This window comes from Gavia stellata, chromosome Z, assembly GCF_030936135.1.
Source record: "Gavia stellata isolate bGavSte3 chromosome Z, bGavSte3.hap2, whole genome shotgun sequence".
Lineage (NCBI taxonomy): Eukaryota > Metazoa > Chordata > Aves > Gaviiformes > Gaviidae > Gavia > Gavia stellata.
Genome location: NC_082637.1, coordinates 54,620,205 through 54,643,967, shown reverse-complemented (window position 1 = coordinate 54,643,967; position 23,763 = coordinate 54,620,205). Strand labels below are relative to the sequence as shown.

Genomic DNA, 23,763 nt, shown 5'->3' with positions numbered 1-23,763 from the left:
CTACAATGAGACATCAGGGTCTACCTGTTAAGCTGAAAATTCTGCAGCTTTAAAATAACATTATTTTTTATGCAAAATAAGTTCCTTCTTCCTAAAACATGTCTAATGATCTCATTCATTATGTATACAGTTTTCCTTACAAAAAGAAGTCTTACAATTAGGGTTAAATTCAGCTTGGTGTAAATGCAGAGTAAATTGCCTAAGTTTGAATTCACACCAGCAGAACGTGCACTTGAGTGCAGAATGTGGTGCCTACTTTGTTGCTTCTGAGTGGAAAAAGTACAGTTATTTTTTTCCCGATTGCTATGTACTAGAATACTTTTGAGTATGAAGATTATTGCAATTTGTGTCGTGTCTGTCTTTTGCACATGCTAAATTTATTACTGAAGAATTTTCCTATTGGAACTTCCCTGCCAAATAGGAAACAGGGTAGATCATTTTCTAGTCACTTTATAGCGTTTAAATAATATGCCAATTTGTAGAACTCATTACACACAAATTTTAATAATCCAAATTGTTGGTATAAAGGACCTTCACATAAAAATATCTGGGGGAATGTCACTGCTGTGCTTTAGGAAAGAAAAAACAGCACTGGTTACTGTCCAGCTACCTAAAGAAATAATACTGTAGGAACAGGAAATGATAAAAACAGAGGACTTTTTAAACCTGTTTTGCATTGTTAATTATCATAGTTTAATATTTTAAACAATAAAAAAGTTTGCATCACTTGATGCAAGTATTAACATGAGTTTGTAGAATTCCATACAGTATCTGCTAAATAAACAAGTTTGGCAGCTTAGCAAATATCATATGATTGCAGCATCCATGATTTGCATTCAAATGATTGATTCCTCTGCAAAGAGTTTGTAAACCAGAATAGCACACTCCTGGCTTCTGGATGGTGTCTGACCCCAGTGAGTTTGAGGAAGTGCATGGCCCCTGTGCAGAACTGCCCAAATCAAACGATTGTCTCCTTTGAGTTCCTTTTGAGGGGCTGCAGGCCTAACAGGGACTGCTGGTTGGAGGGGACGTTGGCAGACTTTGGGATTAGGAGTATCACGTGCTGATTGGTCCGACGCCATTCGTTGTATAATCTACAGTGATACCTAAAGGATACCTGGGGAAAGAAGAGAGATGCACTGTGTTTAGAGTCACTGTGGTCCTCCAAGGAATCAGCTGGGTTTGGGGGGTAAACGCCTTGAAGTGGAACAAAAAGCTGATAAGCAGGATAAGCTAATCAGGCAGGATAAAAATGAGCAAAAAGTAGCAGGCAAAGATGAGACCTACCATGTAGATGGCTTGTTCGCCAGGTTGCCACAGCAGAGAAGAAAAGCAGCCTGTGCCCTACTTTCTGCTGTTGCCTATGTCTCATTCCCTTTTTTTATAACATGAAAAATCAGACATCCTGCCTCTGTCCTTCCCAAGAACTAGAATTATTGGCTTACAATACTGACCCAGCTAGGTGTCTCTCACTTACAAGGATAGAGTTTGGGGAACTATCATGCTGCAAGTTGTTAAACTGATGAAACAACAAAGTCGGTACCAAGCCCGCGATTGGGACGGTTTTCCGAGATGAATAACTCAGTAACAACTAGTTTGTTATTAAGCAGGCATTCTTTAATACAGCGCTGGGCAGCACTGGGGATTTGTCCGCCATGAGTGCTCCAACGGGTTAGCAAAGCACCTCAGTTCACATACAGAAAAATCATACATATTCATCAGAATTCTAAAAAGGGCGGTCTTATGTGGATGAGTTCCTGGAATTAATTTGCATAGTCCAAGCACGCGCAGTAAAATTAGGGTGAGGGTCTTTTCACCCTCTGGTGGTCGTTCGTAGTCTTCCTCACACTGTCCCCTAGTTGAACTTTGGGCTTCCTTTGTCCATACATGGTCGTGGAATTGCCTCATCCATCCTTTGGCTTCGGAATGTTACAAAAAGGTCAGTTTGAACTACTTCTTTGGCACTTATCTTGACACAAACGTCCTGAGTCCCTGTTATCAGTGATATACTCAGGAGGCATAACGAGCTACCTCAAGGCCCATTTGATCTTGTCAGGAAGGGAGTTACATGTCTTGAAACATCCTGTTAGCAACTCTGCTCAGCAAATAACTAAAACTATGTAAGTAAAGCTTTTATGTATCACAGTAGTATCTCAGCCAGGGACTGTCAGTGATTTAACCCTTCATTCACTGACAAATAATGTAATTGGCTGGATGGTGAAGGCTTGCAGGTAGCTAAGCTGTGCAAACACTGACAGAGTCCTATGTTCTACCTTGTAATGCTTTATTTCTGAATGCATCAAATTCAAGATTGCACAGACACAAGGTGAGTGTGAGCCATCTGCCAACGTGTATATCTCAGTTTAGATTGTCTTTGAATTTTTTTAGTTGTTAGCTAACCAATTTCAACCTTAGTGTGGTTCTGCCAACAGTGGAAGAGAAATGACTGACTGTTACGGATATACAAGATAGCTTGGCCCTGTATTTTTTTCAAAATAGTTTACTGCTTATTTTAGTGACAGCCAAGTGTAATGAGAGGTATGTCAGTGTACGATGATGTACATGTGCAGTTTTTAAAAAGAAAATCAGACCAAACCTTTAAACTAGCTTGGGACTTTTTGGGTGAAATGTGCCACATGACAATTACTGTGTTCTTGAGCTGTGGGCAGAGGGATCCACGCAGTGAGCACAGGAGGAATCTTGTCTTGTTAGCTGTTCTTGCTTCATGTGTAGTCAGCCATTTGTCACCGACTTTTATACACTTGTGCCACTTCTGCAGGTCAGTGCTATTCAGAGAATGCCATAAAAGCTGGAGCTAACATGCTTGGTTTGTGCAGGTGGGTGGAGGATGCTGCTGACCCTGCAGAGAAGTGGCTGTGTGTGCTGCTGTGAAAAGGCACTGTGCTGCTTCCTTTCCTACCCCTACAGCAATGGCAGGCTGGCTGCCAGGGAGGTACGGAGGGATATTGAGTAATATACATGCCTATGAATGTATCCTTCAAAACCCTTTCCTTACTGCAAAAAGGGTGCTTTTAGGTAGGTAAATTATTTACCTTTCTTATAAAATCCCACTAGGGACAAAAAAAGACTTTCTGGTTTTTTTTTGTTTAGAGCTTTATACAGCTGTCTGCTGTTAATGAGGGAAACCTATAGAGCTTTTGTTCATGAAGCAGTTGCCCACAGACAGCTCTTCCAACAGATGAATTGATTCCCCACCTTTCAATCTCCTCTGCTCCCCCTGAAGGTAAAGCAGTCTGTGTCTTTGTTTCTCTGGAACATTGTACATGAAAGAACATGAGAAATCTCTTTTAAAAAGGCACTGCAGTATCAGCAGAAATCATATGGTAGAGAGAGGAGGGGGAAAAAAAAAAGCCCCATCTGCAAAGATGAATACCATGCAAAATGCAGTAACTGCTTCAGATGAGTGAGCTAGAGTGTAGGTTGAGTTTTCAAGTAGAATCACATGAGATTCTCTGAGGAAGTGCTGCATTGTTAAGCCAGGCTTTAACTGCTTGCTTGTTTAAGTCATTTTCTTAAGTTAGCCTGGTTAAATTTGACAGCTTATTTCAATGGGTTCTTGCCTGGAGGCAGTTTCCAAGTGATGTCAGCTACTGAATTTCAGCAGAGCCATGGTTACTCATCCTAAGCCATTACACTGGATGCAAAACTCTTGAGATGGTGAACAAAGGCCAGATTGACATTGGTCCTTGCCACACTAAACCTCTTTGTTCACCTCTTCAATAGGTGAGGTGTCGATCTTTCTAACTTACTCTGAATTAATTTGTGCTAGCCTTTGTTTTAAACCAGCAGTTATGTTATACGGGAAGCTATAGCACCAAATCCTATTGTAGTCCAACCTGCCACTTGATCTTACAGGTGTCAAGATCTCATGCATGCAAGAGAAAGCAGAGTGTGGCCCTGAATTCTTAGTTTAAATAGCAATATCCATTTTGTGTGTGAAGATTTCTTCTTGGGAGTAGCCGGCTTTTTTTGTGTGTGTACATCAGTTACAGTGATTAAATGCAGAGGAAAAGCAACAGCATTTTATGGAGAACTTGGCTGTTTTAGGGGAAGGGATAAAATAACTTCTTGGATACTAAAAATAGCACCTCTCCCATTCTCTGCTTACTGGGATAACTGTGGTATGTAAATAATCTACATGCCAGCTTCTACCTCCTGAGAAAATAAGCTGATTAATTGGAAGTAAAATGAAGTTTCAGTTTTCTTAATTTTCCCAGGACCTAAAGGAGCATTATATCACATGTTGTGTGTAATTTACCCCACAGCACTCAATATATTCCGTCTACAGCCGTAACTGAACAAGCAGTACAGGATTCTCCCATTTCTGTAAATTAAAGGGCAGCTGCTGCTGAAACACTTGATGGAGTTAGCACTTCTGTGTGTGGGTCCATTCCTTGCTGCAGGGTGAGCGCAGCGCGGAGCCTCCCCAGGCCAAATGCAGGCTGGGGCTTTCCTGCATGACTGATAGGTCTCAGGCTGCTGAGCAGAGAGTGGGCATGTCTTCCCCATGTAGGGTGCTCAGTGCCATTTGTAAAGTAAACCTCTACCTTGACTTTGCAAATCTGCCCTCTGAGAAAGTGTGTGAAAACACTGTCACTCAAGCCTACTGACTTAATCTGCAGATATACTTAACCTCCTCGAAACTCTTCCATCCAGTACTAATGCTGTGAGGGCAATAAGGGCACCTTCTGTACTGTGAAGAGAACCTGAGTGTCCTTCCCACCACCTCCCTCCGCTCTGCCCACTGAATTAACCCCATGCTGAACAAGAGGGATACTGTGCCCTGAAAGGCTTCCTGCCTTGCTCTTCCCTGATAAACAGTGCTCCTGCTGGTCTGAATAATAGATTAGAGTGGAATTACATCTTCCACTACTCAGTGGATGGTAAAGAGAATGTATTTCAATTAAATCAACTAAGGTATGCATCTGTATCAGGCTTACTATCACCATCTTCTCAAAGAGCCATACATTTCTCTGTATGATTTTGAAGGGGTAAAAGTTACAAAATGAATAGAAGGGATTTTTGCTACTTACAACGCAAATGCAATAGATGATGTTAGGGACTACAACTGAGATGCTGCAGAAGTCTTAATAAGCAAGGTCAGATATGTCCATGTGTCATGGGTAATTAAACCTGACTACTTAATGAGACTACCCTTTCTAACTTCCAACCATTTTAGTGCTGATGAATTATGTATATTAGGTAAAATGGACAGCATCTGGGTTTCTAAGACAGTCATACACAAAGGAAATTTGAACAACCTTTGCTTGAATACCTGAGAGATACGTCTACAAACAGTACTGCAGGAAATAAAAGTGCCACCTCACTGCTGGAGTAAATGGCCATCCTGTTAAAGGGGAGTGCTGCTGCTTCACAGAAAATGGAAGCAGAAACAACAAAAAAAGAAACTGCAGGAAGCTGAGGCAAAAGTCTGCGCCTTCCCTACTGTTGTGCACTGCTAAAATTAGCGTGCAGTCCTCTATGGACGAGACAGGGTTTCACTGTTACAAATGAAGTAAATGAGATGTTACCTTTCATAGCTTTCTTGGAGCTAGTTTTTTTGTTTCCCCCACCTCTCCTTTTCCAAGCTTACTCTGGGCTCAGCACAGGGGTTTCTTGCTGTGGGCTAGCTCTACTAATGCAGTTCTTAAACTGCCACCTTCTCATCAGCTTACACTGATTGGAAACTGCTGGAAGGGGTCAGCCATACAGCGTGTGGCCATACCCACTGAGGGGGAGAGCTGGGCACTGGCCCTGTGGGATTAGAGGCTGTGCCAGCACCGCAGGCAGGGTGGTCTTGCCCCCACTCAGGGCAGCACAGGCTCAGCTGAGCTTTTCCTCTCACAGCAGTGCAGCCTTGCACCATTGCACAAACATTACCCTGTTAGTGTGAATGCTCCCTGTCTGCATCTGCTGTTCTGTTCTCCTTACCCCCCCAGAGCCAGAGCTGTGAAATGTCAAACTCAACAGTAACCTGGGGTTTTCAGTGAAATGCTAGGCCACAGCTTGATAAACACTCATTTTGGCAGCTATCCTCTTGGTTCCCTTCATTTCTGCTGGGCTAACTGTTTGTTGGTGTGCTGGGGCCAGGAACTGATCTCAGTTTAACAACTTGGCACAAAACAAGTGGCTTTTAGGATGGATCAGCATGCAAGTGACAGCACAGCTGGGTGGAGGGTGGGAATAAGGCAGAGATTTAATCTGCACTGCAAAGGCAGCTACATTTCTACAGACCTGGGTGTAAGGTGTGTTCTGCCGCGGACTGCCCACAGCGCCACGAGCACGAGGAATGGGGAAAGCATGGGATGCACCCACATCCAAGGCTTCTGAATTGTAAAATTGGCCAGATGTTGGATTAGAATAAAATCTGAATCCTCTGTGGCAGCCAGGTTGTTCATCTGAAGCTTTTTTGCGCTCTGTGCCTTCACCTTTTGCACATAATTTTTGATGAAACTCCCTCCTGTAGCATCTGTCTTGAACTCCTCCATGTTACTTACTTGTCTCCCTCTTGCTATCCCCTCTGGTGTTTGGGATTTGGGAATTACTGACCCCAAAAGCAAACTGTCTGTCTGGTTTTCCAGAGAACTTGAATGGTGTGGAACCGAGAGTTTTCTTGCAGATATAAATTAAATTTGTCAGTACAGAAGATAAATATAAGCAATGCTTTGTACAGTGGTCCACCCGCTCTACAGCGCTCTGTGTAATTAATTTTCTGATTTGTTCTTTCCCTTATTCCTGTCAATTGAATAGAAAACCAATACTTACTAGGGTCCAAAAGAGGTAAATAGTGAAGAGTGCAACAGTGAGTGCAATGAGGCCAACAGCTTCTAGCCTACTACTAAAGTGCAGATGGTCCACTGCTCCTCGTAGACACAACCAGCCAGAGATGGTCGCCAGTGGCGTGATAAACAAGAAGCACACCATGTCTCCAAAGAGAGTCCGTTTCTCGTGCTGGGGGCCTGGGTTCCTCAGCCACTGCAGGCAAAACGCAGACAAAGCAGGTTTCAGCACAGGGAGGACGTTTTACCCGAGAAGAGCTGCTCGCTTGCAAAACGCAGACCTGCCCCTTTGAGGAGGGAACATGGACCACATGCAGGACGTGGCTTTGGCTGTCCCTGGAGAGCTCCCACCTGAACAACTTCTCCTCGCTGTCTGCTGATGCGCACCTCTAGCCACGTGTACCTACCATGTTGTTTGTTCAGCTGGAATAAAAGCTGCCTTGAGAAGGGGAAGTGTTTTGCATAGCACAGCCCCTGGCATTCGGCTGCTGAACTGTTTCAGAAACTCCTTTCTTAATGTGGAAAGAATCACATGCTCTCCTGACAACTCAGGAGTGCAGAAAATGTTTGTTAATATTTTGTATGCTATTTTAAGATTTTTTTTTTTTACATTCTGCTTGTAATATTGGTAAGGCCATTTTCAACTTGCTTTCACACATGCAAGTGGAGTTGAATGCACACAAGGTTACTTCTATTAAGAGGATATTAATCTTGCAAAACAGAGTGCCTAAAAGTCAACTGCTGAAGCGAATGTTGATCGCACAGCTATCAAGCCCACATGCCCATGTTTCTATAAACAGGATTTTAGAGACTAGAGCTGAAAGAAGTTCAGCCTACAACAGTACACTGAGACGTTTTAATAAAAAAGCCTCATCACTCAAGTCAGTATTTGAACAGGATACCAAGCCCTGCAATTTTTGCCAATGTAAGCTATAGGATTTGGTCAAAACCGCTCTGCAGCGTACTTTTATTTTTTTTTTGTTCTTTGAACATATAACTGTATGCATGGTCCTACCAAGAATAGCTGTACATATTACCCTAGCTACTGAGGGCAAACATGCCACGTACCGCACAGGGCTCTGTCCGCCCCAGAGGGTCCGTGATCTAAGCAAAGGAGTCAAAGGCAGGAATGGGCAGTAGAGGTGGAGTGAGCCGTCATAACCCCAGCTGCCTGTGAGGCCAGAGCTGGGTGCAGGGCAGGCTTTCAATTCCCAGCCAGGCATGTCCCTCCCAGGGCCCCGGCTCTGAGTGTGGAGGCCATGCTGAAGGCAAGGAAAGTCATGCTCCTCCAGAGAGCTATTGCATTATCTGTCAGCACAACAAGAAACCAAAGCCAGTGCAGCTCTGTGCCAGCAGACGTGGATAAGGCTTATGCATCCTTAAACTGTTTGGCCCTCTAATTCCTCTCAGTGTATTTTACATGTCAGTAGAAGTCCTGTCTCTTTAGCTCCAGAAACTAGGGTTGGGAGGCAACTTCATCCCTTCACCAGTTAATGCCCTTTATTCCCAGCCACCTCGGGTTTTTTTTTTCTTCTTCCCTATTACAGTGCTACAGCAATGACCCAGAGGAACAGCAGGACTCGAGTTTTGACAAAAGAGAGCAAGGCTAAGAGCACTGTGCAAGATAACGAGTACCTCTCATCTAGGTATCCTACCCCTCTATTATTATCAGACCCTGCTTCATCTTGTCCCACTTTGTCCGCAGCACGAAAACAAATACAGCATTTATCTCTTCATATTCATATGGGGTAAAACAACAGTCAAGAAATTGAGTGCAACCAGGAACAGGCAGTCGCTAATCTGGCACTAGCAGAAAGACACAACTCAGTAGACAACTAAGTTTGCCTCAGCCTCACCAACTCTCACAAGGAAATAATATCTTCACAGGATTTTTGTGAGGTTTAACAGCAACACAGTAACTCGGCAGCCTAAGATCCATTTTCATGTATGACTCAGGAATTTAGGAGATCACAAAAATATGTTCATAAACATTTTTTGCAGGATGTAGACTTTTAATTTGCTTGAATACTTTTAAAATCCTAAGAAAGTGGGAAGTGCCACTTAACTGCTGCATTCTACTACAAGCAAGAATTTGTAAGGAAAGACGCTACTTAAAGAGGGAGGCTCAATGCTGGTTTTTTTCCCCTTTTCAAGCAGTGTCTTAAGCTCAAGATTATTTAAAATACCAGAATACTGGATGTGATGGATTCACCCCAACCAGCTGCTAAACACCCACACAGCCGCTTGCTCACCCCCCCACCCCATTGGTATGGGGGAGAGAAGAGGAAAAGGCTGCGCAGAGCTTGCTTCAGTAGAGCTTGTACAAAATAAGGAGATGATATACATTTACATTTGAACAGCTTTTTATTTTATTGTAACTTCATAGAGAATGCTATGAAGTCATGAGTGAAAGGCTCACACCACTTTCCTTGGAGCTTTTATTCCATTTACTTAAAAACACCCCCAAGGGCGCATGCATAACAGTTCCAGGTTATATTTGGTTGCTTCTAGACAGGACCAATTGCAACCTTCACCTTGTTCAATTCCCACAAATCCCTGTAATGCAAAACCGCCAGGAAAATGAGAGGAACTGAAAGCACCTGGTAGTGGAGAATCTGCTTTTAAAGGTGACTGTGAAAAGGTTTTGTGAGAAGTATTTGTTTAAAAGGTGACCCGCAAAATAATTGCTGAGCACCTGCACTTCTCCTTGATCTCAGTGGGAATTGCAGGTGTTCACCACTTCCCAGGGCAGACCTTAAAATGCCAATATCTCCTTATCTCAGTGCTATGTGATGACTGTCCCCTCTGTAACTGGGCAGTGAAGAACGCACTGCAACATTTCAAAGCCCATTTAGCGGAGGCTGCATCCTCAAATTGCAGTCTGTTGTGACCCCTTTGGCATCCATGCAGCTCAGCTAGTGCAAGAAATACTGTTTACTGATCTGAGCGAGCAGGAAGAACAGCAAGAATACATACATGAGAGGAAGCACACACATTGAGGCATGTGTTGTCATCTCTGCCCTATCACTTTCATGAGACACAGTAGAATGCACTTGAATTAATACAGCATTTTACAGTGTGCCATCTAACTTGATTGAACATTTCAGCAGACAAAAATGGTGTTAGACTGCTTCACCAGCTGATGGCTCCCCGCACTCGTTATGTCTTGGCTGACCCATATGAACAAAGAATCAAACCCAAGAAATTCAGATATTAGATGAGGCTAGGACAGACAAGAGTAGTATAAAATAATAAACTCCCCACCATTCTACAGTCAAAAGCTGGAGAAATTTCATTAGCTAGTTCTGAAGTAGAAGTCAAAAGCAATGAATAAGTGATTCCAATGGCTGTATGGATTTTTTTCTCCTGAAGTAGTGCACTTGTGTTTCTAAATCTGCTTCTGTTTAGATTCTAGGTTTCAGTCTTTTGTTTTGGAAAGGTGCACTGTCAAGTTACTTTATAGCTAAAAAGCAAATCCTTTTGTGAAACTGAAACCCACACAAAGATCCCAATAAAGAGCTGAGCTGATTAATTAGCATGGCAGTACAGTAGGGACTACCCTGCTGGCAAAGAACGAGATGTAAGGCCAGATGCAACTGTCAGATCTGCACTATGATACTCTGAAATCTGTCCTATTACCATGTGCCAATGATGCGCTCGATTATTTCTGCAATAAACTGAGACTCTCACAGTAATAATTTCCATTTTGAAAAAAAAAAGAGGTCATAAAAAGAGTTGTGTTTGAAGCAAAATGCTGGCCTGCCTGGCAAAGCACTATTTTATCAAGTGCTATCTTAAAGTGAACAGTGATTCCTCTTCCTGATACACATTTGGAGAGCCAGAGTAACAAGACATAAATTGACTTTAGCAATGGCAGCAAGCACAAATTCAAGAACAGGTTAAGCGCAGCACATGATGCACAACTCAATATTGGCTCATGACTGACACAAGCAAAGAAACCCTGTGCTTCGAGTCGCATATACACCTGATGAGAATCCAGCCCCTCGAAGAAACGTGGGTCTCACCTCATCCCTCACAGTGACACGTACCAAATGGGGTCTGCTCAGAAGCAAAACTCCCTGCAAACCCTGAGCTAATGGCTGTGGCTGCATAATACCGCTCTGCTCCCACAGCTGCCCATGCCACCCCTTTGGCAGTGGGTGCTGCTGCCGCAGTTGCATGGACTACACGCAGTGTTCCAGCACAGGGCCTCTCCACTCAGCCAGGCTCAGATGAACGGGGCAGGTGTTGCTGAAATGACCCTCACTGTCTGTCCACCAGGGAACAGGCATGCCTCAAAGGGCAGCCACAGCAATCAGTCTGGGCAGGGCAACATCTTCGGCCACACGTCTCTTTGCCCAGCAAACGTGCGCCTAAGCCTGCAGGCAGTGGCAGAAGCTCCGCTGAGACACACTGGTGATCTCCTCAGGTGCTCAGACAGGATTGCTTCCACTGGGAAATCAAGAAAACAAATAGCCCACACCACAAGAGGGGACTTTAATATAAGTTTCACTCATTCATCCTAGCAAAGTCATGCTCTAAATGCATCTTGGGCGTGGCCAAAAGAAGGGCGCACTGAAGGGGGACATCAGTGAAGGAGAAGTGCTACTTAAGCTAATGGACAATGTTGGCTTAAGAACAAATTTGTAATAGTTGGCCATAAATAAATTTAGGGTAAGAATTAGAAAAAAATTCCCAGCCTTCAGAGGATCAAGCTCAGGAACAGCCTCCCAAGAAGAGCGGTGTAGGCTAAAACCCCCAAAGCTGACACAGGTTTATGAAGGAACTTGCTTATGTTTTGAAAGGGGTTTTTGATGTACTGCATTTGACATGAGAAAACACTGTTAACTCACCCGAGGCTCCTTCGCCTCACACGCTGACGTTTGTAATACCCATACAAAGATTTGTTGCAGATACTTCGCAAAGCAGAGTTGTATTTAAATTATTGTCTGCCCTAGAAAGATTAAATAGAGCACTTGACCTTCATCAGAGGGTCTCCACACTTCCTTCAACTGAATGCAAACTCTAGTGCTCAGGAACTTAATGTGAATTTGCAACAGTCCCTGGGAGACTTTTGGTCTATGAGCCCACTACTGGCTTCCAAAATTTTACCTGTTATTTAAAACTGCATGCGAAACCAGATCTATGAAACTGTCCAAAATCTGCTTTCAGTGTGGACATACAGAGATGTTTATTTGACATTGTCAAATAATCTTAAACTTCAGACTCCTCAGAGGAGTGAATGGGCTCAGTTTCCTTTTTAACTAACTGGTTTACTTCATCCTGCCTAAGCATATGTAACTGGAGACTGGAGAACTGCTCATTTGAAAAGGGAGACAGGCTGAGGCATCCACACGATGTCCCAGCAAAATGAAGCCTTGTATTTGGGGAAGAAAATCATCAGAACAAGCAGCAACCAAGGACCAGAACACCCTGGAGAGGCTCACACTGGGAATTTATCTAACAGAATCACAATCAAAATGAGCTGCCAGCAGAAAACTGCTGTAAAGCACCTCCACAAGTTTGAGCTGCTTCACCATTGCCAAAGGCCAAATCCTGAAAGCACTCACCTCCATAGGTCTAACTTCAATCACACTACTCACAAATGCTAAGTAAAGTATGTGCATAGTGTTTTCCAGATCAGATCCTAAGGCTACAACTTGTTTCTACTGGGAAGCCCTTTTTAGTTCACTACATTTTCCTTTGAAAATTGATTTTACATAAATGTTGCTGGAGTTACGCCAGCAGCAAAGAAGATTCCACAGAGTATTAAGAAAATCCATCACACTGCTTTTTAGTTAACAGTATTTAAATAGTTATCACATATGAAGCTGGGGGAAGAAGACAGGAAAGACTTGTCTTCCCTAAATGTATTTCCCTTTGATACACAACAAACACATCAGTCCATTTCGTTCTTTTCACACTGATAGCTCTGCAGTGAATTTTGAAGAAAGCAGTTTGTACACAAGCAAAACTGCTAGCAGTTATTGTCATTTCTGGTTTCATGCCAGCAGTGACCAATGGGAGCATTTTGCCTTGGGCTTTAAGCAAAGAAAGACTGCTATTGCCTGGTTTTTTAGAGTGTTTCTCTTGAATGAAGGACATTTTTAAAAAACAGAAGCATTTATTGGCCAAAAAAAAAAAAAATTACATCTTCAAATACTTTTTCACCTGAAAATTTGTTTTAACCTTTTTCAGTGAAATGTTTTGAAACTAAGCTTAACTACACGTAACTCAGAATAAAGTCTCCCAGACCAGAATGGTATGTATGTTTGTTTTCAGTGCAATGAAACATTTTGGGTGACTCAGAACTTTTCTAGGTTAATGTTTTGCCAAGGAAAACAAACATTTGACAGTTACTTTTCAGTTGAAAAAATATTTATATTTCAGTTTTTTGGGTTTCCTGCTTAGATCAAACATTCAGTTACTAGCTATTGTCTTCAGGGAGTGCTTTTACAAAGGCTGTCGTGACAGCTCACAGAATGTTCCTTTGGTCCCAGAGTCCGAGGTCTGTCTGGCTCACTGCTATTCTGTTTTCCTACTATCCACTTTTAGTTTATATTTCAGGTGATGCTTGATTCAGGTAAAAGATTTCAAGATGTGTCAAGAAAAAAGATTTTGTGGAACTCTGCGAGACGCAGTATTTGCTTTTATATGTATGTTTGTCAAAGCTCCCATTCTATTTTGGATGAATGTATTCCCAGTTAGGCAGACAAAGGTATGCATTCAAGAAAATCAATCAACAAAAATCACATTTTGCATTTTAAATCAAAAGCAAAGCAGATTTGCTATTGGCAACACATATTTCAACACATAGCAAATGTCCTGATCTACAGGCTCAAATACATGGAAACTAAAGACAAGGTAGATAACAAATGCTTGGTAGTTCTCCAAAAAGACAGATGCAATAAAACTTTTCATCTTAGCACTTTTTTTTCCTAGAAAAAGCAAACTTTGACTGGCTTCTATTGGGGTTAGGAAATACTACCAGCAGGACAAGAGATGATAACCAGGCAGTTTAGAACTGTATTACACAATCATGATGTGCAAAGAAAAGAAGTCACCAATACCAAATATCTAAACCAAATATCTAAACCAAAAAGAGCTGTACCTTTGAAAACCCACAGCATCTTCCCTCATCTTGCTAGTCCTTAAAGACTAGCATTTAGCCTTTTCCAAAGCAGCTATTTCGTCTCTGATTGTTCAGTTACTTTCTCCTGGGAACTTTCCTCAAAATTTTTTGCCTTTGATCACTAGTCTTTTAAATCTAGGAAAGAGCAGTTACAGATGTGATGGTTTGAAGGCACAGTCTGTTCACGGACAAGTAATTTTTGCTTTTTTTCTTTTTTTTTTTGCAGGGGGTATGTTGCTCTTGTTTGTATTCTTGCTGTTGGTACTATGAGAAAGATTTGTGCTTGGGAAAAGTCAAGCACTGCAGCAAAACTTTTCTGTAAAGAACATAAAACAATTACTTCATTTCTCTTTAAAGGAGAGAGAACAGCTTGTTTTGGTCTCTGGATTTTTCCCCATTAGGAACTCATAGAGTTATGGTATTCTAGGTGTAAAAAGTGTGTCTTGAAGAGGTTATGTTTTTAAAACTGTATGTGTTGGGGAGTTTATTAGTTATTTTTGTAAAACTTTAAACTCATACATACTTCTACTGGAAATCTACATGGCTGCTTCAAATTCTCCCTGTGTGACTTGGATGTCAGGGGGTCATTTTCACAGCTAAAGACAACTAGGTACAAAAGCATTTCCATCACCTTGCCCTTCTTATTTTCCCGTTTTTGGGTCAAGAAGGGAGGGAGGATGTACATACTTAAGTTACCTGCTACCAGCCCTAATGTGCTGTACTGACAGCTGCAGTTCCTCCACTCTTAGACTCACGAAAGTTTTCCTTGTTGGTGACTACCCTGAGTCACCATTTTCCTTCTGGCTTTAAGACTGATCCTTCTACAAACTACATGCAGCAAATCTGGGGTCTCTTCATTACAGTAATTTAATGCTAATGACTTGCTTCACTGAGCAGTGCAGAGGAAAAATGAGTAAAAAGAATCCCAACAGCTAAAAACAGCATGACTCAAAGTCTTGCACAAAAAGTAAATTCCAATTTCAGTGTAAGGCTTCTGGAAGTTTTAAATTATAATGTAAGCTCATCTTAACTACTTCATGCTTAGATGTAGGTTTTAGAGTTTTTTTTAAACTTATTTTTCTTTTCTAGCATGAGGTCTACAGCCAGCAATAGATTGGGAAAAACTGAAGTTAATTTCTCTCCAATATTGTGATGATTATCCTGACTTTATTTTTTCTCCTAATCATGCTGTTTGGCTTATGAGTTTTATATTGTTAATTAAGTGCTTTCTGTTTGTTTGTTTGCAAAAAATGAACCAATAGATACCAAATCCTGGTTGGTTTAAAACATGTAAATAACAAGCAATACAAGCCTGACTTATATGGTCACATAATGTTCTTATGCCATATTTATTATGTAGCTGGTTGTTTTCTAACAACATTTTATTGCACATAAATACATTTGTACTGCCACGTTTTGTGTCTGTTTCTGTACTAAACCAAGTGGAAGCAACATAGATGCAATACGGAAACTGAAATGAAGATGATACATAATACTTATATAAAGCTTGCCTAATCTTAATGCTGAAACATAGCAGAAGCATCTATGTGAATAATGTCACACATTTCTAGAGTGGATTTCTTTCTGTGGGTGGGCTGCATTAAAAAAGCAGCTTATATAAAAGTGGAAGGTCTATAAAAGTCACTAACTGAAACTACTGCAGTCTGATTTCACTGTGTTTGCTCTGAGATCCTTCCAGGTTTGTCACAAGGAACATCAGGTCTACGCGTATCAACCACCGTATTATAGACTTTTCTTTCCTCCGGTGTCTAGAGTTTCTGCTGCTTCTGTCTGGGTCGTCTGTGTCAAATGTAGCCAGGCTCTCACTGGCAGTGGGGTGACCAAGACATGGGAGAGAGAAGTAGGGCTACTCAGCAGCAGCTGCTTTTTAATTTGAGATGCATCATCCCTTGGCACATTCATAATAAGATATCCATGTGCCCAACACGTCCCGCACACCCCTAATTTCCAACAGACTGTGCATCTAGCACATGGTAGCAGAGGTGGGTTCACACCTTCACTGTACTTCTTGAATTGAATTTTGCAGTATCATGAGTCCTGGGACTGAGGGGTATGTGCATATACTGGTAACGTGTAAATGGACAACATCTTTTGGATTACTGGCAAATAGCTCCTTTTAACTGACTGTAGGGCTGCAGATGTCTCCAAACAATCCCCTTATCTGAAGGAGGAGCTCTGAAATCAAGCAAAATGGTTAGACTTGCTCTGCTGATGCCTGCCAAGAGCCTCAATAACAACATGTTGTCTAGCAAAAACATGACTGCACATGGCAGCTACAGAAAGCTTATGCTCCAGTAGATTACGTCTGATTCATGTTGGTGGTTTCAATTTTCTATGCCAGAGCTTGCTGGGTGCCCTCCAGAAGGGGAGATGAACAGAAGGCTCAGTGATCTTCAGTACGAAAAAACCTCTTTTCTATCACAATCCGTCTCTTGCTCCTTTACAATAATATATCACCTTCTCTCCAGTGCAGCTGTTGTGAACAAGTTCACGAGTGACTGAGAAATAAGGAAGTCCCAGGTCCCAACAGAGAGCTGAGGAGCATCAGCCCAGCCTCTGAGCCGAAGTCCCACCAGAAGCAGGGTCATCTGGAGGGAGTGTGACAGTTCCCAGTTAGCTCAGTCCATAAGCAAGGCGGTGTAAGTGCTGAAAGTCAGGTAGGGTTTGAGGGGGCTCTGCACTTACGTGCAGTGCATTAGCCACCCATTTAACAAAATCTGTGGAGGCTCAACAAAAAGCAATTCTTACCGACAACTGTAAAATCACACAGGGCACACTTGACACATGTAGGCCAACAGTATAGAGACAAGGAACTGTAAAGGAGACCACTCCTTTTGGCTGACCAACCTTTGACAAACACCTGTGGAGGAGGTGAAGTGTGTGCATTCCCTGGTGCGTGCTTCTTTGACTTGACGAAGGACAAGTCACAGAGCTCCTCCACCCAATATAGCAGGAGGTAGAAGACATAAATGGTGGATGGCAATGAACAAATCACTTCCCTTGAATGCTGAAGGAGGGATTAATCCCCACCATAATGCCCAATTCATGGTTCAGAAACACAATTCTTCTGGTGAAAATAATCTGTGTTAAAAAAAGAGGTGGACCAAGAATGTGTGAAGCTTCACAACTGCAATGTTGAGAGGATGGAACTGCTTGCCAGACTGTGTTACCGTTTCCTGCCTCTGTGGTTGTGTTTTGGGCATCAAACAGCAGACTGTACATTTCTTGGGAGATGTTTCTCTCCCAGACAACAAAAACATGGCCTGTGGCATAGAAAAAGGAATGTGTCACTTGAGAAGTACGTAGTTTCAAACTCTGTTGACCAGAGAGAAGCTTATGATGGAGAAAAGATACGAAGGATAAAAGCGGAAATGGAGGTCAAAATGAGTGCTATTTTTCCTTTGCTTTTCCTTGCAAAAGAAATCCAGGAAAAAACAGGCTGCTGTGCATAACATAAATCGGGGAGAGAAAGCAAAGGTAAGCTCCCTGCTTTTTTGCATCCTGTGCGTGATGTATGCAGGAGGCAGGATATAATTGTAGATATGTCCCTTGTATCTGAGCTAAAGATGTCCTCTTTGAGTGCATTAGGCCCACATCCTTAGTGTGATCATGGGCAACTGCTTAAAAGAAGGCAAAAAGCCATCTTGCAACAAATTTTTATGGAGCACTTGCTTTCATTTCATAATGAAATAACGGCAAACTAGCAATATGGCAGGGGGCGGAGTGGGGAGAAATGCTATGGGTTCACTAGCTTGTTCTGATCAAATCATGAAGCGCAACAAGGAATCCTCTGTTGCTTCCATAATAATGTACACAGGGGAGGAAGGACAATGGCTGAACAACCAGCCATGCCACTTACTGCTCACTTCATTTCAAGCCCACTACTGCTGCAGCCTCTCCTGGGTGCTAACAGCAGGAATGAAGTCAGATATGACATTTCTAGATAAAGCAAGTGAAATATCTCAATTTGTTTCCATTGAGATTTTCTTCACACCCATGGCTAAGCTACTGAGAAGCAGCGATCAATCCAGGGAAGGGATGAGGAGAAAACATAAGACCGTGTTCTCTTCCTTTTTTTGGCCCCTTTAAGAAAGTGAGTAACATGTCTCTGAATAGTCAGAAATACTACTTTTTTTTCTTGATGAAAAATCTCCAGAAGAAAAGATGAATATGATGACTGATTGCTTCATGCATTTTTATACTACCTGTCACTGACCAATGGATGGGATATATTCTCTGCAAGAGATAAGGCCTGCTGAGGAGTTACTGGATAAACTTCTATAGACTATGCTCTACAAGTGACTTTAGGAGTACAAAAGACCCTCTTGACCTGCGAAAATGCATTGGTAAACTCATCATTCACCACCACTGAAATGACCATTGACCATTTCCATTATCTAGTTCAGAGGAATCTTACTAAACGAAAAGAACTTTGACTCCCCACCACGTGTACACACACACACACACACACGCACGCACGCGCGCGCACACACACGCGCACAGACAGACAGACACACACACATGCGCGCGCGCACAGACACAGACACACACACACACACACAAAAACCCCCAATGGAGTTAAAAGCAGGTGGCCACTCTGGCTTGTCACTTGTCCAAACATTACAGCAGGTTTTTGTGAAAGATGGTGTGCTGTACCTGATACACCTCCCTCCATGCCCCCATACTCTAGGTAATACAGGGAGACAGACAGGACAGTGCTTTTAGGAGACACAACATGGGGGAATCTGGCAACTTGCATCTGCTTCAGTCATGCTTTGGGAATTTTCAGATTTGCTGTAATTATTTACATGGGGAGGTCTTTGGATTTCAAAGCACTGTGTATTAAATAAGTACAAACTTTAAGGACAAACTTAAATTATACTAACAGAAATCGAGAAGTTTGACTGATATCTGTCTGCTTAATTTGTCCCCTTACATACAACTCATCTTAGTTACTCTTTGTCTCTGCTACTCTCAACTTTAAAAGTACAGCTTCAATTCCCTTCTAAACTGAAACATAATCCTTGTATAAGATCACAAAGGACTCTGAATAGTCAGTTGTGCTTTTTTATGACCTTTTCTGCAACTGTATGTAATTGTTGATTATTGCACTAAAATATTGTGGGTATGGTAGCTGAGAAGCAAGAAGGTATTAGGTAGTAAAGAGAAAAACATCAATTAACAATGTGTACTATGTTTCAGAAATGTTCTTGCACCTGGTTCTCATTTGTCCCCAGCTGAAAAACAAAAGGCAGCTTTATCATTATTGTTGTTATTATTGTTGTTGTTGTTGCTGTTATTTATTACTGCTTTTGCCAAAAAGAAGCCTCACTTCATCAGGGAATGATCAAGTGACCAGACTCCCCCAGCCTGGACAGGGTTAGTTTCGCTTCAAATTTCTTCAGTTATCATTAGCTCTGAACAATGTCACGTCCCATTTCTGCAAAGCAAGCCTAATGAGCAGCTGTTGCAAGGGAACAGCTTGAAGAAGCTGGACTCTAAAATCAGACTGTTTACTTTGCACTGCCTCAGCATCACTTATCTTTCTTTTCAGAAGGCAAATTCAGAGTGGCATCATCCGTGCGCCAAAACCGCAACCAAAAACCGCTTGGCACAGGCTCAGAGCAGCTGGCCGAAGTAAGATGTTACCATCTTCACTGGAGAATGCTCAGTCATAAAGATTTTGCTGCTCAGTCGCTGACAGCCTGAGAACACTTAACAGCAGTGTTTCTCAAACTGGGACCAGCTTCCTGGGAGAGGCTGGAGTACTGCTAGAATCACCAAACAAGAAGCCAGAGGCAATCGAACACAGCTGGCCTAGGCTTGACAAGACTACAGGTCTTGTGATAAATACTGTGTCATGTATCTCTTTTTTGCTGATCCTAAGGAAGAATGAAGATATCCTTAGGCTTAGACAAGGCAAAATGCGCATTCCTAACTTAATCCAGTGTAAAGCAATTTTGGTAGTCCTCAATGAGAACTGCTCACCCCCTCTCTGCACGGGCCCCTGACACACTTCCCAGCAGTTTTATCCTGTATCCTCTCACCTGTGAATAAGAGCAAAACAAGATGCTCCCCTGCCCCCTTATTTTTATTTTTATCTCCTTCAACCAGTTCTGCTACAGCTTACAGGAACAATGAAGAGGCACAGGAAGGACACATCCTGAACCGAAGCTTAGCATGTAAGCACCTGTGTCACCAACTGGCATAATAAGATGCTTCTCATTACTTTTGAAAAATGTTATTATTTGTAATTCACTTTAAATTCCATCAAAAACCATAATTTTTCTTTTCCAAATTAAAATAGGGGAGGGGAAAAATAATTAACAGTGTAAAGATAGTGATCTTAGCTTTTTTTTTCTTTTTTTCTTTTCCTGAGGACAAAAAAAAAAACCCCAAAAACCACAACAACTGGCAAACTCCATGCAGCCACTAAAGTACATATAGTTGGCAAAACCTGAATTTTAATTGGTAAGAGAGAAACAGCTGTCCAATTCACTGCTGAGTCTGGTACACAGGCAAGAGGAGGCCAAAAGGTCACTCACAGACGCTAAACATGCCAGACGCTGAGCAAGAACAATTCCTTCTTGTGGGCTTGACATGGAAACTAGGTTTCTAAGGCTCCTCAGTTTGTTACCTCTCTCTCAAAAGCAAGAAAAAAAATAATTCCTGACCTATATTTAATATGCTGAATACTGACGCTTGCCTCGCATTCCACAGAAACTGTTACTTACCTCTCTTCCATCCTCTACAAAGCTGGTTCATATACTAGGAATTCGCTGCACACTGTTCCCCAAATCTTCACTCACATTTACAGTGAAGCAAACCCATTAATCCCATTCTTCTTGCTTGTTTTGATTTGATTCAAAATAAGGGTTTTGTTATTTCTGCCCTTTCCCTGAGCTCCTGTTCCCATCTTGCCAAGCCCAAAATGCACAGCTTGTTTTGGCTTCGGTGGAGCTGCAAAGGCTTTGTGATGGCTGTATAAAACCAAACATGATTTGCTCATTAAAGCTAAGCTTTCAGGGATGTGCCCCATGTACTGACCTCCACCAATGGCCTGGGTTTGCGCTCCACTGCAAACCTGAAGTGGCAGAGTTCACAGTAGCTGGTGTTTGAAGACGACAGCCAGTGCTCCAGGCAGCTGCGGTGAATAGTCCCCAGGGTCCCTGTACATTCGCAGGGGGAAAGCAGATCTTCCTGACTGCTGCCCTCGTGGCAGATCCTGCACATCGGCCGGTCATTGAAGGGGCTGCTGGAAGAGGAGAGAAAATTGCTGGTGATCTATACAGTGATCTACCCTCTCTCTCTTTCTCTCTCTGTACGTCACTAACTAACAATGTGGGAAACACTTGCAGTTTGCGCACTTGCTCTGTAGTTAGTACACCAAGCTACTGGGCTAATAGCTGCAGGCACTTTGGTATTCTTGTTTAACATCTCTCTTCTGTGGGAGGAAAAAGCAGAGAGCGAAAAACACATCAGAATGGCAGTTGGGAGACTGATGACCAAGCGCTTCTGTACCTTTGCATTTCCCACCCCTTCCTTCACAGTGCAGTGGAGCAGCCACTTCAAGAAATCTCTAAATGCATCAGGGAAGTTTTAAACCTGCCTCAGCTGGGCATCTCTTACGCTAGTGATGATGCCCTGACCTACAGGGTAAGCTGTTTTCAGTGATCAACAGTAAAGGACTACTGGACTTGAAAAAACAGCACCTTGTCCTGTAGTGGTGTGAAGGCAGGGCCACTTCAGGCAGGCATGTGCCCGCAGGAAGCTCCTGTCCCTGGGGAGGGTTTCTCTCTCTTTGGGACAACACCCCATGAGCAGCTCAAGGACTGGTATCAACAGCACTGAAAAGGAGGACTGTGCCAAATACATTCCTCCCGCATTGCTGCCCCTTGGCTATTTCTCCTGCATTGCCTTCCCCAAAGCACCCACCTTCCTGATGGCCGGGTGCTAATGTGCAAAGGGGGATGGGTGCTCCTCCTGCCAGTGAAAACCTAAAGGCTCTGATTTTAACTATTGAGATTCTCTGTCTTACAGAGGAATCTTCGGGAAAGAGGAAGGCAGTCGTGTGGCTTGCCGGCGTGCTCAGGCTTAGCGCAGCGGGAGGAAATCAGGAGCAGGCTGCGAGCACCAGTGCTGCTGAACCTCTTCAACGCAGCTTCCACTCAGCCCCTCGGACTGCCAAGGCTGAGAAGGTCAGTCTCTTGGCTGAGGTCTTGGAAACAAGAACTCTCCCTACCACACTCTCACCACCGCCTCAGGTGATCTCCTCAGAAAAGCAGGTTTTGTCACTGTCACTGACAAAACCTCGTTAGCGGATGGCGTTAGCACGGTGGCACACAGCTGTTCCCTTTGTCCCTCTTCCGGCTCTTTTCAGGCTGCCCCAGGTAGACCTCACTCAAGTGTAACTGCAGGAAAGTGCAGCTTGTTTTTTTTTTTCCTTTCAGTCTGCTGGGTAAAATGGTATGAAGTTGTGCTTGATGCTCTGCACACACATCTGAGCTCTGCAAAATGCACAGGGTTTAAAAAAGTGGCTAAAAGTAAAGGGCAAGAGGCCCTTTCAGGCTGTCACATTGCAAGTGCAGCAGCAGTTATTAATTTCACTCTTCACACGAGTACAGGGGATTGGATTCTGTTTGCTGTTTTGTGAAAATCCAGGGCTACTTCAAGACCCATGCAGTCTTTCCAGCTTCACACCAGTGAAGTGGAACTTAATTTTGACCCAAGTATCAAGTCTGGACATGGCCAAACCCTTAAGCATCCTCTTCTAATGCAAACAAAGCCAACCTGAAGCAGGCTGGTGTTTTGAAGGGTATAGTTTAAATTTGTATTTCACCACTAATCTGCCGTTCTAAACCGACGGCAGAAAGAGACGCTCTCAATCACTTGGACAGTGGCTGAAGCAGCAACACCTGTGTGTGCACCTTTGCTAGAAACAGCCTGTCTGGCTGCTCAGTGTGCTGGCTTGGGAAGTGCGAAAGAAACATGTGGCAGAAGTGCTGGCGGCAGCATGCAGGCTAAACAGAGCATCCCGTGCCAGCCAGCGCCTGCCAAAGCCTCCTGCTATGTATCAGGGCAAATTATTGCTGCTGGCACACCTGAGCAGCAGCAGCCCTAGACAGCTTGCTTCCCCCTTCTTCACTGAGTATACGGTGAGGGCCTAATTACATATGTAGCATAATCATTATGAAGTTAGGACGAGGGTTTAATTACACCTGCAGCGTGGTAAGCCTTCCTGAAGCACACCACCACATCCTCCCTTCAAGCGCCCGCAGGACTTGCGGGTGGCAGCTGGGGACGCTGCACTCGAGCTCATGCAGGGAAGATGCCCAGCCCAGCACACCCCACCCCACGTACCTCTGCGTGGCAAGCGTCCGCACGACGGAGGAGAGCAGCTGCCCATCTTTGGCCGACACCTGCATGACATACTGCGGGCAGCTGCCAGCTGGGCCACAGCTGCTGCCGCTGGGCAGGGTCTTGCCGTCGGGTGCCGGTGGGCGCGGGCGCTCCGGCGGGACTCCCGGCAGGTGACTGCAGCGGCTCGTCCTCATGGCGGTGGGTGGCGGGTCCCCATCTAGGGAGGGGGGAGGACAGGGTGGTGGGGCAGGGGAAGGGGCACGTCCCTCCCTGTCTGCAACTCCGCTGCGGGGATCGACACCAGGTGTGAGAAAAAACACTTCCCCCCCACCACCACCCCTCCCCGCCCCAGCCCTCCAAAACCCTCTCAGCAGGGAGAGGGAGCTTACAACGTTATGTGTCGCGGAAAAACAGTCTGTATGTCTCGGAAACAGCAAGCTGGGGCTCTGC

The 23,763-nt window shown here is 43.5% G+C and overlaps 1 protein-coding gene across 1 annotated transcript; it reads right to left on the bottom strand.

Moving 5' to 3' along the window:
• Window positions 1-763: 763 nt before the first annotated feature.
• MARCHF3 (membrane associated ring-CH-type finger 3) lies at window positions 764-23,507 on the bottom strand. Its single transcript, XM_009809823.2, has 4 exons — window positions 23,314-23,507; window positions 21,001-21,208; window positions 6,787-6,996; window positions 764-1,117 (listed from the first exon to the last, which is right to left on the bottom strand). Exons 1-4 carry the CDS (start codon window positions 23,505-23,507, stop codon window positions 959-961), a joined length of 771 nt encoding a protein of 256 aa, XP_009808125.2. The 3' UTR covers window positions 764-958.
• Window positions 23,508-23,763: the final 256 nt, after the last annotated feature.